General features: G+C 44.1%; 1 protein-coding gene and 1 long non-coding RNA gene across 4 annotated transcripts in view; one reads left to right on the top strand and one right to left on the bottom strand.

The window, feature by feature from the left end:
- The window catches only part of LOC103672064, a 103,454-nt gene extending 102,129 nt beyond the window's left edge, over positions 1-1,325 (top strand). Inside the window, exon 11 of the long non-coding RNA XR_571060.2 lies at positions 497-1,325. This is a non-coding gene — a long non-coding RNA (uncharacterized LOC103672064). The remainder of the gene's footprint in view (positions 1-496) is intronic.
- Positions 1,205-16,730, bottom strand: part of LOC103672063 (gamma-interferon-inducible protein 16) — a 27,936-nt gene continuing 12,410 nt past the window's right edge. The window contains exons 7-13 of one of the 3 annotated variants that reach the window (XM_008700717.2): positions 16,301-16,468; positions 12,995-13,162; positions 9,627-9,794; positions 6,691-6,861; positions 4,047-4,466; positions 2,490-2,675; positions 1,205-1,524 (exon numbers count right to left, since the gene is read on the bottom strand). In XM_008700717.2, the coding sequence (XP_008698939.2) occupies positions 1,456-1,524; positions 2,490-2,675; positions 4,047-4,466; positions 6,691-6,861; positions 9,627-9,794; positions 12,995-13,162; positions 16,301-16,468 (1,350 nt within the window). In that variant the 3' untranslated portion in view covers positions 1,205-1,455. The remainder of the gene's footprint in view (positions 1,525-2,489; positions 2,676-4,046; positions 4,467-6,690; positions 6,862-9,626; positions 9,795-12,994; positions 13,163-16,300; positions 16,469-16,730) is intronic. The other 2 variants (XM_008700719.2, XM_008700721.2) reach the window with 2 other exon arrangements.

The raw sequence follows: 16,730 nt of genomic DNA, 5'->3' as shown, positions 1-16,730 counted from the left end.
CTAAACTTCAGTTTCCACATCACAGATGACAAAATCGGATTCTGTAACTTCTAAGTTCCTTCAAACTCTGGTTTCCCAAAATGACCAAAATAATATGAATGTTATTAGAATGATATCGGGCAAGGAGATTAAAATAAGTCTATATTTTACTCTTGGCATCTAAGCCTCGGAATACAAGACACACCATCAGAGAGAAGGCAGTACAAGCGAGAACAGCTCACTGTTTTTCCACAGACCTTGGCCCCAAACCACACGGGCAGATCTGTAAAGCCTCTTTTCCTCAGATTAGTTGCACACACAGAGCCTTGGACCTTCCCAGAGGGAGACACCCCATTGCATCCTTCCCAGCTTCCACCTCATCCTCCTTCCCTCCCCCTCACACACCTTCCCCAAAGCAGGACCACAGCCTGATTCCCAACCGAGGGCTGGGAGGGACACTCTAAGTATCATTGGGAAAGTGATTTCACCTTTCTGTTCCTTGCTTTTCTCATATGAGGAGAGTGAGACGGAGAAAACGATCAACCATCTACAGCCAGGCTGGAGACCAGGTGACACAACATAGTTGCAAAACACCAGGCAGTCAATACGGGATCAAGAAATAGACTGGAAATGCCGGGTCTGGGATCCCTGCTCTGCCATTGTGCTGGACAGTGAAAGAAGGAGTCTTCAGTGCCGGCCTGCCGCAGATCTCCGCCTGGGGCAACTTCCTGATGGAACCCGCCTTTGTGCAGCCTGAGAACCAGGAAACAGGGTTGCACAGCTACTGGGCGGGTGGTGCTTGACTACAGGAATGGAGCCAGTTACCCCACGTCACACGGGCCTAGAATCTCGGGCAACACGGGAGTGCCTTCTGGAAACCGGCAGAGGGTACCTCCTTGGACAGACCAGTGAGCCACCATACCCCCGCAGGGACACCAATCATGAACAGATTGTTCCGTGCGAAAGCAATCCTTCCCTAGGACACAGCACTTGGCAGCTGAAGCACAGAGGGTTTCTGTGCTGACACGTGCCCTCGGCTGCCTTTCTCGGAGCAGGGCACAGCCGTGCAGCATGTCTATTCTTGAGCCCAGCCTTACCGTGTCAAGATCACACCCAAAGTATAAATGCAAGTACCTCTTGGGACCTGGGGCCCCACCCTGATCTGCAGGCCACAGACAATTGCTTTTAAGCAGGACACCCATGAATTAGACTCCTGCTATAGCACTCCTTTAGCAAAAAAAGTTTATTATTTTTTCCAAATTATAAAAATTATACATGGAAAATATGGCATTAGGATGGCATAGAAAAGTATAAAAAAGAAAATAAAAATACCCATTACCACTCTATTCCCCAGCATTAATAGCTGGTATATTTATCGCTGAATTTCTTTCGTATATATATGTATTTTTTTTTCTATACTTAGATTTCATCTCCATAGACATCATTGTTAATGGCATCCAGGTTTTTAGAAGGATATTATAGCGAGGTTTCCATATGTGAAACAGGATTGATTAGTGGTTTCTTGTTTTTCCTGGACTTGATGACCTTGAAGAAAAAGAGATGAAGACAGCAGTTGAGATGCAGCTGATTCTAGCTTTCTCCCTGCACTGACTCTGCCTCCCAGCCACCGGCTGCATCCCCTTCTCTCCTCTTCCTGTAAGGCTCTCACTCCCACCCCTCCCCTTCAATGAATTCCTGGTCTTTGAGTCACCCCACCACCTTGGAAGGAGGTCGTCCCTCACATGCAGCATGAGTGCATGTGGTCGGGGCAGCAGAGAGGAAGGAGCAGATGTACTCAATGCCAGGAGCTGAGGGGCAGGCTCTCACTGGGAAGACAGGTGGGAGGAGAGGGGGAGGCCGTGAGGGGAAGGCTGGAAGGTTTGAGGGCCTCAGAACTGGAGAGATCTACGAGTGTGGGGACTGCTGTGTGTCTGGATGCACCAACCTTTGTACTGATCTGTTTCATTCTGGTGTTAGCCTTTGATGGTCTTCCCACAGTCCCTCACGGATGTGTGCGACAAAGAACATGGACTTAGTCCTGTAGTACCAACCCCCCCGTCTGTGTAGACCAGTCTGTATATCTCACTAGAGGCAGGTAGCTCTGTGTTTTGAGATATTCAGGGGCCCTGTGGATCATTTAGGTCTCCTATGAACTCTGTTTAACATCCTGTGGGATAGAAGACGTTTGTCCCATATTGTAGATAATGAACCTGAGGTTCCTGGCATTTAAGCTCACTAGGCAGTTAGGAAATCACAGAGCCAGGATTTGAAACAAATCCGCCTTCATGAAGCCCAGATTTACTAAATAATCTCCCTGCTTTGACACATTCAACCAACTCTATAATACTTAGCTAATTTTATATACTTTCAAGGCCTCTCTGAGGTTTCTCTCTTCAACATGATTAAACATCTCCTTCTTTAAAAAAGGAGAGAATGATGGAAAGGACAGTCAGTCTAGTTTTCTGAAAGACTTCTATGTTGGAGAAACGATGTTCACCAGAAGTTCCCACCTTGATGAAACTGTGAATTACAGATCTCAGCTGTCTCGGTTCCGCACTTAGTTCAAAGCAGATGAGTTTGAGTTTATCACCTTCCTCACAGTTGACTTTGGTCAGTCGTCCATAGACCAAGACCTCCATCTTCCCTGTCTCATCTTGTATTTCATACCAAATGATGTGTTCATTCAACACATTTTTCTGCAAGAGAAAATCAACACTCTTTTCCTGAGAACTGGATCAGGTTTCCATATCTATGAGAAACACAGGGTGTGGGTGTAAACTTTTGTCTCTGATAGGGTAATATGAGCTGGAGGTCCAGAATGCGGGGTAGCAAATAGCTTAAAATATTTTGTTCAGAGAACTCTCCTTATGAGTCTGAGGGTTGCCGTTAATCATCATTAAGTAGATTATGTCATTTCTGTAATTCTTCTCCATTCTCTAGTTATTCACTCCTCCCATTCTGCCTGAATCCTGAATCTACATCATCTAGTCCCATTGTTCTAGGTTCCTTCTTACTCACTCTACTCACTAATTCTGCATATGCACCTGTATGCAAAGCCACTTAACAGAGGGCACAGGAAACAACAGGGGTAGAAGGAAAGAGCCACCCAGGAAGACACCTTTAATGGAATATGGAACAAAACTTCTCATAGAAAAGTAAGGCTGGCTAAGCTTAGTATTTCCATGATGTGTTGGAACAGAAATACCTTCACTAATTCTAAGAATTCACCAAAATTCTGCATTTTATTGACGATACTAATAAATCGAGTATTTTTTTAAACATTATTTTGGGGGAGGGGCAGTGGGAGAGGGAGAGAGAGACTCTTAAGCCGACTCCACACCCAGCATGGAGCCCAATGTGGGGCTCATTCTCACAACCCTGAGATCATGACCTGAGCTGAAATCAAGAGTTGGATGCTTGAACTGACTGAGCCACCCAGGCACCCCATAAATTGAGTATTAAACAACATGATTTCTCTAGTCTTTTCAATATCCATATTTCCTATTAGATAATGCCAAAGTCAGTTGCCCAACAATATTTTGATGAGTGAATGTGAAGAGAAGAGCACTTTAGGATTCAGATGATCAGAATCTTAGCTAACTGTTGGAAATAGCTGCATTTTAGGGCAGAGTTATCCATGGATTTTTTACTCTGGTTGTCCCAACTAGCATTCAAGTTTGGGAGGGTAACTCTTTATTCACAGTTAACTTAAGCTGTCACTGAAATGGATGAAACAAAACAAACAAAATCATCGGGATATGTATACTAATAGGAAGTCTGCACTGGGCTGGACCAGAATACTTATGAGTGGATCATCATATATGATAAATGCCAAGGATTCTGGGGAATCTCTTTCTGTAGAATTTGTGTGGCATTACCTTGGGAAGCAGAATATGAAGAGTTTTTCTATCCCATATCCTGAAGTGGGAAGCTTCTACCCAACTACCCTGGTCACTGGGGCCTGAGTTCCTGTGTTTCAGAAGATAACCAAACCCTATTTGGCAAGTTCAGACCTTCAAATTCTGGGGTTGCAGAAGAAATAGTACAAAACAATGGTTTGGGCTTACCTTATGCACCTGATATATCCCACTCACAAATGTTCCTGGCCCTTGTGAGTAAAGACTGTTGATTTTAGGAGTTGCATTTGCATTTTGGATCAGTCTGCTTGAGATTTCCATCTTTCGGTCAGCATTGACATCCGACACACAAGCGGCATCATACACCTCCAGGAACCCGTTGCGACCGTAATAATCTGATATGGCAATGACTTTCTTTGGAATGAACTTCTCCTTCAGGTCGACGTGAAAAACCTTCACTTGGAAGAATTGGCTCTCAGTAGCCACAGTGGCATGGAACATCTTTCTCTCTCCTTCCATGAGATCATATGCAAATGGTTCTGTTGCTCTCAGCACCATCACTTCCTTGGGGCCCTTCTGGAAACCCTCTTCTATGGAAGGTGCTCTAGGTACAACCTTCAATCTTGGTTTCTACTTGGAAGTACACACCAAAAAGAGGCACAGTTAAGAAAGAGAATACACAGTTGCTTTCTAGTGAGAGCTACCTAGGCTCAATGTTGAGCCTCCAGAAATACCTGCTTGGATGCATTTGGAAAAAATGAGCTAGGCAGAAATGGCTGACCTGGTATAATGTAGTGCATGAAAGACACGGAGAAGAGTTAAACAAAATTTCATTTATTTTCTTCATTGTTTTACGAGTTTGGGAGGAATAATATTTTTTCTTTAAAAGTGATTAACTCAAGATAAAAAGTATTTCTCCTAGGAGAGTTCTGTCGAGCATAGAGGAAGTGAGCAACAGCCATGTTGTCGTGAAGGGATTCCTAGTAGAGATGAGGATGAATATATTATCTTAATTTACCAATCAACTCATTCTAGTGAGTGAGTAAGATATAAATAGCTAAGAAAACAAATCACCCTAACAGCATTGACAGTGGGAATGGCTCCAGTCAGAAACCACTGATTTCATCTGGAATCAATCCCAGTAGATGTCACAATTGAAAGATGGAAACCACTAGCCCTTTTCCAAGAAGTGCTGTGCGAAAAAGGGATTAAACGAGCATTGGAGAATCTCATGAACTTCCCTAATTTGGAAACATCCTGGCTCCAGGCTCTTGAAGAGTAGCAGAATGAGCATCTGAAAATATGCTTCCTTGGCATAGAATTATTTTGAGCTGATTATTTTTGAAAAATAGCAGATATAGGAAAAGCTCAAAAAGAGAATAGAAATCGCCTTATGTAAGGAACATGCATTTATAAGAGTGTCTCTTTCTCCACCAGGAAGAGAAGGATGACTCTAAATCAGAGAATCTTATGATGAATGACCTGACTGAAATCTGCATAACAAACACCCTTGTTTATTCCGCTTTTCCTGGTAATCTCCATAGGTGGCCTCCACACCTTCCTTTCTCTTGTCTTTAGCTGAAGATGGTATTTCAGCTGGTGGTTTAGGCCACCTCAGGGAGTTACTAATTTTTCCCTGGTTTCTCCCAAGTATATATGAAGTATATATGTTAAAACAAACTTCGGCTTGTTTTTCTCTTGTTAATCTGTCTCTTATTACAGGGGTCTCAGCCAAGAAAGGAGGAGAATAATTTCTCCCTCTACCACACTTCTCTGTTGGAATAATGGCAGGACCCTGAGAAGAAGCATGTCAGTGGAAAAGACAAGTGTTAGGGGAATTTCTCTGACATCCTGTCTCCCCAGTGGCCTGAATCACATCAGAGTTTCAGGAGAGCACTTAGAATTGGAGGCAAGTATTGATCTGTAAAGGGAAGTATGAAGGCAAGGACAAGGCAAGTACCAGGGTCAAGTACGAGGCCACAAGTTGGCTGTCTCAGAGACTAGCAATGCTTCTTGTGATCTGACCTGGAAAATTATTATGGATCTACCCTGAGGCTCATGGGAGCATTTCTGATGGACACATGCTCTTCTTATGCTCATTGCAGGTCTGAGGAATACTGGAAAGAACCTAAAGTCAAATAATACAGAATTATTTTTCTATTTTGTGGAATAACCATGTAATTTTTCTTATACATTAAAATAAGAATTTAAATCTATATTGGTTGACTTAAATAACACTTTAAGGCATATTAAGTGATGGAAAAAAACCCTCAAATTGGATTATAGAAAAATATATGTCATGTGACAAAATGATATTCTTTGTACATACATAACAAAGGGTAAAATCAGAAAGACTATTTTCAAAATGTGACATTTCATGTAAGAGAGATCAGATAGTAAAATTTTACCTATTTTTGTCTGTGTATCTCCACTTCCTAAATTTCTTGAGATAATATTATTTACGTAATAAGAAATGGGAGAGGAAGAACAGGTAATAGTGCTCTGGTTGGCTCTGTATTTCTACACTCTCTTCCACCTAAGTGGTCTCTGTTGTGTATTGAGGGAAACACAAAAATAAAATCAAACAAACAAATGACCAGTTACATCCCATGTGGAATAAGGATGATTAGCTGTCTGCTGGCTCTTAGGTTATTTTAATGCAGACAGGAACATAATCAGGTTGGAATTTGAATTTAGATGGGATCTTAAAATATACACTCGGTGAATAAATGAGTGATTTAAATAAAGAAATAACTGTATGTTGTTGGGGATTACTAAGAAGCCCTTCAGGCTTCTGTTAATCCTTGTCATCAACTAACAAGGCAGGGAAATACAGGAAACTGACACATCGTACCTTGATTAAGGAACTGCTGGATGGGGTGTTTGGCAGTGTCTGTGGAATGCAGGAAAGACTTGCATTTGGGCATGTGCTGGTTGCTGCTGAAGGTTCTAGAAGCTGACTCTGTTCCTGGGATAGCTGCATCCTTATGGTGAAATCAGTTTTAATGGTTATATCATCTCTTCTCTGTAGAAAAATAGATTTTTGTTCTTTTTTGTGGTTGTTCCCGAATTTAGATGAAATATAATATGCTTTTATTTCGTTCTTACTTTGTAAAACAGGACCTTGCCTCTACTAATTAGAACCTGTTGCAGGGGGAATAGGGGTGACTATGTAGACATCCTTCTATGTACCCTTACCTTCCTCTCATCTCATCCAGGATGAGACCTCTCACTCCTCAAATCTTAAAAGTTCAGATGATTGAAATTCACTGGTCTGAGATAGAATATAGCAGCTCTACACTTCCTGCAGGACTGGTCCAAATCGCTGATGAGGTATAACTCTCAGAGCCATCTTTCTTTTGTAAGGTAGCATGTCTCACACGAGGTTGGCCACATTCATGGGCACTTATTAACTCCGCCTTTCTCATCAAGGACATCAGTTTCTATCATCTGCTTTTCAGCATATAAAAGACCCAGCCCTCCATCCAGCAGGAGCGCTAATCCTAACCCTGATGGAGATGTTCTCTCAACATGTGATTCCTCAGCCACGGATTCTGCTATCTTTCCAGAGTGGGCCAGACAACCGGAAACTTTCAGCGTTCTGAGCTGTATTCAGTATATTCAATATCTTACCCAAACCATGGTCACTGGGTGTGCATTTATTCAGTGAGGTTAGGAAATATTGCTGTAATCATGGGCCTTTACTGCCTTTCATTGCTTAATGAAAGCTATTAAATATTCATCACATTAGTTAATTAGCCATAGTTTTTACCACTTCTGACATTCAGGAATGTAATTTTTAAAGTGCCTAGTTGATAGGCATATGACAGAGCTGCCACGTTAGGGCAGCTTTTTGATTACACAGCCTCTGGCCACCCTGGGCACCTGGCTTATGGAAACAACTCCAAACCTAGCACTATCTGCCTAAATGTATAAAACTGAATTGCAGACATTTTACCGTCCACATATCTACTCTAGATTCGGGATATGCCAACTAAATGTTAAACTTTACATTTCAAAGTCTGGATTTGAATCCAGCACCAAGTCAACGCCCAGTGCACAGAAATGTCTTCATCATTGTTTTTCCATGGTTTATCAGAACTTTGTACTCTGCTCCAATAAACAGTGCGTCATGGTTTATGATGACCCTGTTGATGGAAGCTCTGTTAAAAGACAGCCTTATAAGAGTAGACTCTCCATTCATGTCAGCCACATATCCTTAGTCATCTTATTGACAGGATCATCCTGAGCTATTACTTTTTAAAACTCAGTGATCATAAACTGGCATCACAAGAATAGCCCTTAGATGATGAAAATATAGTCTTCATTCGGGTAATAGATTGAATGCATAAGGAGGTCATTTTCTCAGTGTATATCCTCCACTCCCCACCTAGTTCATGAATCATGCCATTCTGTGCTGTTTGCTTCAAGGACACATAAAAGCAGAAATCAAAGGTGAGAGTAATCTGTTTATGGCTTTGAATCCAAAGAAGCAAACAGAACACATGCCCTAGAGAAAATCCTTGGGAGACCCCATGAAGAGTCAGAGCAAGGCTTTCCTGCTCACCTAATGAAGCATAGAGCGAATGGACGGACACCCTTTTTGCAGGCCTCCCGTGCAGGGGCCGGACCCCAGAGGAGGAATGAGAGCACGGGGTGTGTAGGTGTAAGAGGCTGAGGGGGTGGTGGAGCCTCCCTGGGGTCCCTGTGCTCCAAGGAGGTTTCAGGGCGGCAGAAGGATTCTGATGTGAGAAGAAATGACTGTGTCACCTGTACAGGCAGATGGGGACTTAGAAAGTGTCACTTCTAAGCCAGTATGCATGGCCAAAGTGGAGTTGTCTTGACATGGGCACTTATGTCATGTCATTGCAAAGAGAGTTGGGACTGAAGTTCCAATGACCAGATAAGGTCAAGCCATGGCTGCCTGGTCTAGAGGCAAACAGGCACAGGTTGCTAGCTCCATCCCATTTGTAAGTCCTGGAGAAACTATGGGAAGAGTGTGAGTTATGGGGGCTGACAACAGCAAGAATGAGAAGACAGAATCTGAGAAACCTAGTCCATAGGGAGTTTGCCCTCAACTGCTATGTGTGTGTTTGCCGCAAGGTCTGGCCTGGGTCAGTGGTAGCTTAGAGTCGGGTCACAAACTATACTAGAGGGCAGTGATCAAAATGGTCCTTGGCGCATCCCTCAGGTTGCCTGTGTATTCTTCATAGAATGGACATTGTACCCCCGAGTGCTGGCAGCCAGTGGGGCCATGTCAGGGCGGCACAGAGGCAGGCTACGAAGGAGTTGATGCTCTCATATCTCCACCTGTTGCTCCCTAACATTTGAGGTTATTTTTCCAGGAAGAAAAGAGAACGTAGACTCATTATACTGGTTGACAGTTCAAGGTAGAAAAAATAAAGGGACCCATGAAATGAGCCCCAAATGCTGGACATGAATCCAGAAAAATGGTCAGGAAGCCAAGAGGAAAGGGATGAATGGACAGGGAAATATAGGGAATAAATATCCTCTTATGTTCCTTTCTACTTGTCCACTTCCCACCTGTACACGTGGACCAAACCCATAACTTCTTGAAATCAAGAATGTTGTCAGAATGCATACCTTGCAAGTAGCTAAGGACTTCTAATACACCCAAATCTCAGTATCTGCATTTGATAAACTAATGGGTGGATTTTGGTTATTAGAGTATTTATCCATCGTAGGGAATTACTGAGAAGCTCACTGAAGGTCATGAGCCCTACAGCATGCTGTGGGGAGGTACAAGTAGTGGGAAGAGGAACATGGTACCTTGGTTGAGGAACTGTTGCCCGGGGTTGGTGGAGGCATCAGAGGAGTCTGAGGGTAGCCCCAAGTTGTCTGTGTACTGGTTACAGAAGGTCCTAGAAGCTGACTCTGTCCCTGGAGTGGCTGTATCCTCTTGGATTCATCATTCTGTGTGGTTTCCATTTTCACTTTCTGAAAGTAATTTTCCACCCTGGTTAATGTTTTCCAATATCAGATAAACCAGGACATCTCACTCTCTTTTTCTGTCTCTCCATCCCTCTCTCTCTCTCTCCTTTCCTCTCTCTCTCTCTCTCTCTCTCTCTCTCTCTCTCCCCTTCTCTGCCTAACACACACCAGGATCATCACTCTGGAATTATAGCACACACTTAGATACCTCCAATATCTCCCCAGCTCAGACACCAACCATGATTACAAGTGTCACTCTGCAACTTTTAACAACTGAGATAATTCAAATTTCATTGTTCTGTTGTGCAATCCCGTTCTTCTGCTGCTGCAGACTGGCCCGTGTCTCTTCCTCAGGAGAACACTGGATTTATTGACTGGTAGAAAGTCCTACCAGGCTCTAAGGGAAGCAGGTCTCAGAAGAACATCAGTTGGGTTTAAGAATGTGTTGTTAAGCAGGTCTTTATTTCCTTGCACCTTTTCCAAATAAGCATATTGGTTTCCATCACCTGTTCTTCGAGTCTAGAAGACCCCCTCTTTACCCATTTGGATGCTTTGTTTGTCATCCCACAGAGATTCCCTCAGATTTATAATTCTAGAGGCAGGATTCTGACCAGGCAACCAAACCCTTCCGGGATCTCAACAACACACAGGCTCATTCAGGATTTCGCCCCGGCCATTCCCAGTACCTGCATTTTCATCATTGTTAAGCAAGTGCAGGAAGTGTTAGTAGAATCCTTGCTCTTGACTCCCATTACTTTTACTAATGAAAGCCCTTTTGTACCATTCGACATGCAATATAAATTTGCCACAGTTCTGCCACCTTAGGGATTCATTTGTCTAATTCATAAAGATCACTTGTTGACAAAGCTGTGGGTGAGGGAGCCCTGGAAATGGTGCCTCTGGTGTGCAGCTTCCTATTTAGAGCAATCTTGGACCACCCCCTGACCCTCTTTCCTCCTTAGACGGTGGTCAGGGCCTGGGCTGTGGAAACAACGTCCAGACGTGACTGTGTCTATTCATCAATTTACAAAATAAGTTAACAAATACTGTAACATCTGCACACCCACCACGGACTCAGAAGCCCAGTAAGTGCTCAAGTTGTAGAGTTAATGACTTGCACTGTCTGGGTGACCCTTGCGGACACTGTTAACCTTGCAAACCTCACTTTTCTTGGTGAAATGGGACTAACATTAGCAGCCCGAGTAACACATACCATTTGGTCTCATAAGGAAGGAACAGATCACACACACAGCACACGAAGCACAGATTTTCGAGTCCAATCATTAAGTGTTCGATACACAGATATGTCAAGATTGTCGTTAGTGTTTCATGTCTATGCAGAGAGCTGGTATTTCCGCTCTGATCTGCAGGTGCTTCATGCGGTATATGTGACCCCCTCGACGGCATGGGAAATGCTTTCCTAAAGAAGCTGCTCTCTTCGCTTCTGCCACGTGCAGAAATTAACCTCACTGACAAGAACATGGTGAGCTTCTCTCAAAATCAGTTAAACTGAAAGCTTCTATCTGAAAAACAGGATTTAGATGCTGAAAATATACTTTCTGATTGGATAATGTTTAAAAATAATCACTGATTATTTCCTGGAGTGTACTTCCCTTATCTCCCTGCCCTGTCCAGCACACAGGATGGTAAGCTGTTTGCTTCAGGAGAGACATAGTACAAGGTGTCAAGGGTATCATTGGTCTGTATTTTGTTTTGAGACAAGAGAACAAACAGAACCCACGCCTTAGAGAAAATCCTTGGGGGACCCCGTGATGAGTCAGAGCAAGGCTTTCCTGCTCACCTAATGAAGCATAGAGTGAATGATCAGACACCATTTTTTTCAGGCCTCCCATGCGGGGTGTCAGACCCCAGAGGAGGAATGAGAGGATGGGGTGTATAGGTGTAAGAGGCTGAGGGGGTGGTGGAGCCTCCCTGGGGTCCCTTGCTCCAAGGAGGTTTCAGGGCAGCAGAAGGATTCTGATGTGAGAAGGAATGACCGTGTCACCTGTACAGGCAGATGGAGATGTAGAAAGTGTCACTTTTAAGCCAGTATTCATGGCCAAAGTAGAGTTGTCCTGAGATGGGCACCTATGTCATTGTCATAGCAGAGAAACGGGGGTTGAGGTTCCATGACCAGATAAGGTCACAGCCATGGTCACCTGGACTAGAGGCAAAGAGGCCCAGGTTGCTAGTTCCATCCAATAAGTCTTGGAGAGACAATGGAGGAATTATAAGTTACGGGGACTGATATCCAGAAGAATAATAAGAAGGAACTTGAGAAACCTTGTCCATAGGCAAAATGTCCTCAACTCCTATGTGTGTATGTTGGGGGCAGGGTACAGCTTGAATTGGGGAAAGGTTGGGGTCAGGTAACAAACTATAGTGGAGGACAGTGATTAATGCTGCTTTGGGCATCCTTCAGTTTGCCTGTAAATTACCTACAGAATGGACAGTGTACCCCCAAGTGCTGGCAGCCACTGGGGCCATGTCAGGGTGGCACAGAGGCAGGCTAGGACAGAGTTGATGGACGTTTGTATGCACTCTCGTGTCTAACCTTGTCCTGTCTTTCCTTGTAATCTTAGGTTATTGTCCAGGTAGAAAGGAGAACTTAGACTCACTGTAATACTGGGCAGGAAGAATAAAGTACCGCATGAAAGGGAGCAGTGGGAAGATGTGATGTATTGTGGTAGGAATTCCAGGAGGACTTGCCAGAGGAGAGGAGACAGGCTGGTGTCTGAAGGGGTGTTATCTCTGGGTCAGGGAAAGATAGGAGCAATGAATTCCAAATCACAGAAATACCATATGTTCCCACAGCTGACATGGGAGGGAGCACCAAATGCTGGATATGAATCCAGAAAAATGGTCAGGAAGCCAAGAGGAAAGGGATGAAAACAAAGGGGGAATTTAGGGAATAAACATCCTCTTATGTTCCTCTCTGTTGTCTGTCCACTCACACCCCTACTCCTGAACCAAGCCAGAAATCCTGTTGAAATCAAGACTAATGTCAGAATGCATACCTTGCAAGTAGCTAAGGACTTCTAATACACCAAAATCTCATTGTCGTCATTTGATAAACTAATGAGTGATTTTTGCTAATTGGAGTATTTATGCATCATAGGGAATTACTGAGAAGCTCTCTCAAGGTCACGATAAGTCCTACAGCATGCTGTGGGGAGGTACAAGTAGTGGGAAGAGGAAGATGGTACCTTGGTTGAGGAACTGCTGCCCGGGGTTGGTGGAGGCATCGGAGGAGTCTGAGGGTAGCTCCAAGTTGACTGTGTACTGGTTAGAGAAAGTCCTGGAAGCTGACTCTGTCCCTGGGGTGGCTGCATCCTCTTGGATTCATCATTCTGTGTGGTTTTGATTTTCCTTTTCTAAAAGTAGTTTTTCCACTTGGTTAATGGTTTTCAATATCAGATAAACCAGAACATCTGTTTTTCTCTTTCTGTCTCTCCCTCCCTCACTTTCTCTCCTTCTCTTTCTCTCTCTCTCTCTCCATTTATTCCCCTAGCACACACCAGGATCTTCACTCTGGAATTAGAGCACATATTCTGATACCTCCAATATCTCCCCAGCTCAGACACCAACCAGGATTACAACGGTCACTCTGCAACTTTCAACAACTCAAATAATTCAAATTTCATTGTTTTGTTGTGGAATCCTGTTCTACTTCTGCTGCAGACTGGCCCATGTCTCTTCCTCAGGAGAACACTGGATTTATTGACTGGTAGAAAGTCCTACCAGGCTCTAAGGGAAGCAGGTCTCAGAAGAACATCAGTTGGGTTTAAGACTGTGTTGTTAAGCAGGTCATTATTTCCTTGCACCTTTTCCAAATAAGCATATTGGTTTCCATCACCTGTTCTTCAAGTCTAGAAGACCCCTTCTTCACCCATTTGGATGCTTTGTTTGTCATCCCGGAGAGATTCCCTCAGATTCATAATTCTAGAGGCAGGATTCTGACCAGGCAACCAAACCCTTCCGGGATCTCAACAACACACAGGCTCATTCAGGATTTCACCCAGGCCATTCCCAGTACCTGCATTTTCATTGTTGTTAAGCAAGTACAGGAAGTGTCAGTAGAATCCTTGCTCTTGACTCGCATTACTTTTACTAATGAAGGCCCTTTTGTACCGTTTGACATGCAATATAAATTTGCCACAATATAAAGGGCCACCACTTTAGGGATTCATTTTTCTAATTCATAGTGTCACTTGTTGACAAAGCTGTGGGTGAGGGAGCCCTGGAAATGGTGCCTCTGGTGTGCAGCTTCCTGATTAGAGCAACCTTGGCCACCCCCTGACCCTCTTTCCTCCTTAGACGGTGGTCAGGGCCTGGGCTGTGGAAACAAGGTCCAGACATGACCCTGTCTATTTATCAATTTACAAAATAAGTTAACAAATACTGTAACATCTGCACACCCACCACGGACTCAGAAGCCCAGTAAATGCTCAAGTTGTAGAGTTAATGACGTGCCCTGTCTGGGTGACCCCTGCAGACGCTGTTAACCTCGCAAACCTCATGTTTCTCATCAGTGAATTGGGACTAACAATAGCATCCCCAGGGACACATACTATTTGGTTTATAAGGAAGGGACAACATCACGCACACAGCCCATGAAGCACTGAATTTTGAGTGAACTAAGTGTTCACTAGACAGGTACGTCAAGATTGTATTTCATGTCTATGCAGAGAGCTGGTATTTCCGCTCTGATCTGCAGGTGCTTCATGTGGTATGTGTGACCCCCTCGACAGCATGGGAAATGCTTTCCTAAAGAAGCTGCTCTCTTTGCTTCTGCCACGTGCAGAAATTAACCTCATTGAAAAGAACGTTGTGAGCGTCTCTCAAAATCAGTTAAACTGAAAGCTTCTATGTGAATAACAGGTTTTGAATGCTGAAGTACACTTTCTGACTGGACAATATTTAAATACCATAACTGATCATTTTCCTGGTGATTATTTCCCTCATCTCCCTGCCCCATCCAGTGCACGGATGGTCTGAGCTTTTAATTTAGGAGACACATAGGAGCAGGTGTCAAAGATAATACTGGACTGTGCCTGGTTTTGAAACCACAGAACAAATAGAACTCACACCCTAGAGAAAATCCTTGAGACACTCCGTGATGAGTCAGAGCAAGTCTCTCCTGCTCACCTAAAGAACCATAGAGTTAACAGATGGACACCCTCTTTGTAGGTCTCCTGTGCAGGGGCCGGACCCCAGAGGAGGAACGAGAGCATGGAGTGTGTAGGTGTAAGAGGCTGAGGGGGTGGTGGAGCCTCCCTGGGGTCCCTGTGCTCCAAGGGGTATCAGGGCACCCGAAGGATTCTGATGTGAGAAGAAATGGCTGTGTCACCTGTACAGGCAGATGGGGATTAGAAAGTGTCACTTCCAAGCCAGTATGCATGGCCAAAGTAGAGTTGTCCTGAGATGGGCATCTATGTCATTGTCATACCAGAGCGACAGGGGGCCGAAGTTCCAATGAGTAGATAAGTCACAGGCATGGCCGCCTGGTCTAGAGGCAAACAGGCACAGGTTGCTAGCTCCAGCCCATTTATAAGTCCTGGAGATACTGTGAGAAGAGTGTGAGTTATGGGGGCTGACAACAGCAAGAATCAGAAGACCGAATCTGAGAAACCTTGTCCATAGGGAGTCTGCCCTCAACTGCTATGTGTCTGTTTGCAGTGGGGTACACTCTGGGGTCGGGTCACAAAGTATAGTACAGGACACTGATTCAAATGCTGCTTTACTCATCCCATAGGTTGCCTGTGTACTGGCCACAGAATGGACATTTTATCCTCGTATGCTGGCAGCCCCTGGGGCCCTGTTAGGGCAAATGTGAGTTGATGCACTCACAACCCCAGCTGTCTTTCCCTCTCATCCGAGGTTATTTCCAGGAAGAAAAGAGAACTTACACTCATCATAATGGTTGCAACAGCTGGGGAGGAAAGAAAAAAAAAAGGGACCCATGAAAGTGAGTAGTGGGAAGTTGTGAGATATTGTCCTCAGGCATGAGGGAGAACCGGCCAGAGGCAAGGAGTCAGGCTGGTGTCTGAAGCGTGGTGTCTCTGGGCCAGGGAATAGATAGGAGCAAGGAATTCCAAATCCTAGAGATAACATATGTTCATACAGTTGACATAGGAGTGAGCAATGAATGCTGGATATGAATCAGAAATGGTCAGGAAGCCAAGAGGAAAGGGACGAGAAGACAATGGAAAGTGGGAAATAAATATCCTCTAAAGTTCCTCTGTAATTGTGTGGCCACTTCCCACATCTACTCCTGGAGCAAGCCAGTAAACTCCTTGAAATCTGGAATTATGTCAAAAGGCAAACTTTGCAAATAGCTAAGGACTTCTAATACACTAAACTCAGTATCTGCATCTGATAAGCTAATGGGTGCTGTTTGGTATTGGAGTATTTATCCATCGTAGGGAATTACTGAGAAGCTCTCTCAAGGTCGTGATGAGTCCTACAGCATGCTGTGGGGAGGTACAATAATGGGAAGAGGAAGATGGTACCTTGGTTGAGGAACTGCTGCCCGAGGTTGGTGGAGGCATCGGAGGAGTCTGAGGGTAGCTCCAAGTTGACTGTGTACTGCTTACAGAAGGTCCTGGAAGCTGACTCTGTCCCTGAGGTGGCTGCATCCTCTTGGATTCATCATTCTGTGTGGTTTTGATTTTCCTTTTCTAAAAGTAGTTTTTCCCCTTGGTTAATGTTTTCCAATATCAGATAAACCAGAACATCTGTTTTTCTCTCTCTTCCTGTCTCTCCCTCCCTCACTTTCCCCCCTTCTCTTTCTCTCTCTTTCTCCATTTCTTCCCCTAACACACACCAGAATCATCACTCTGGAATTATAGCAGATATTCCGATACCTCCAACATCTCCCCAGCTCAGCCACCAACCAGGATTACAAGGGTCATTCTGCAACTTTTAACAACTCAGATAATT

The sequence above is a fragment of the Ursus maritimus genome, unplaced genomic scaffold (genome assembly GCF_017311325.1).
Source record: "Ursus maritimus isolate PB19 unplaced genomic scaffold, ASM1731132v1 scaffold_2, whole genome shotgun sequence".
NCBI lineage: Eukaryota > Metazoa > Chordata > Mammalia > Carnivora > Ursidae > Ursus > Ursus maritimus.
This window is presented reverse-complemented; position numbering and strand designations above follow the sequence as displayed.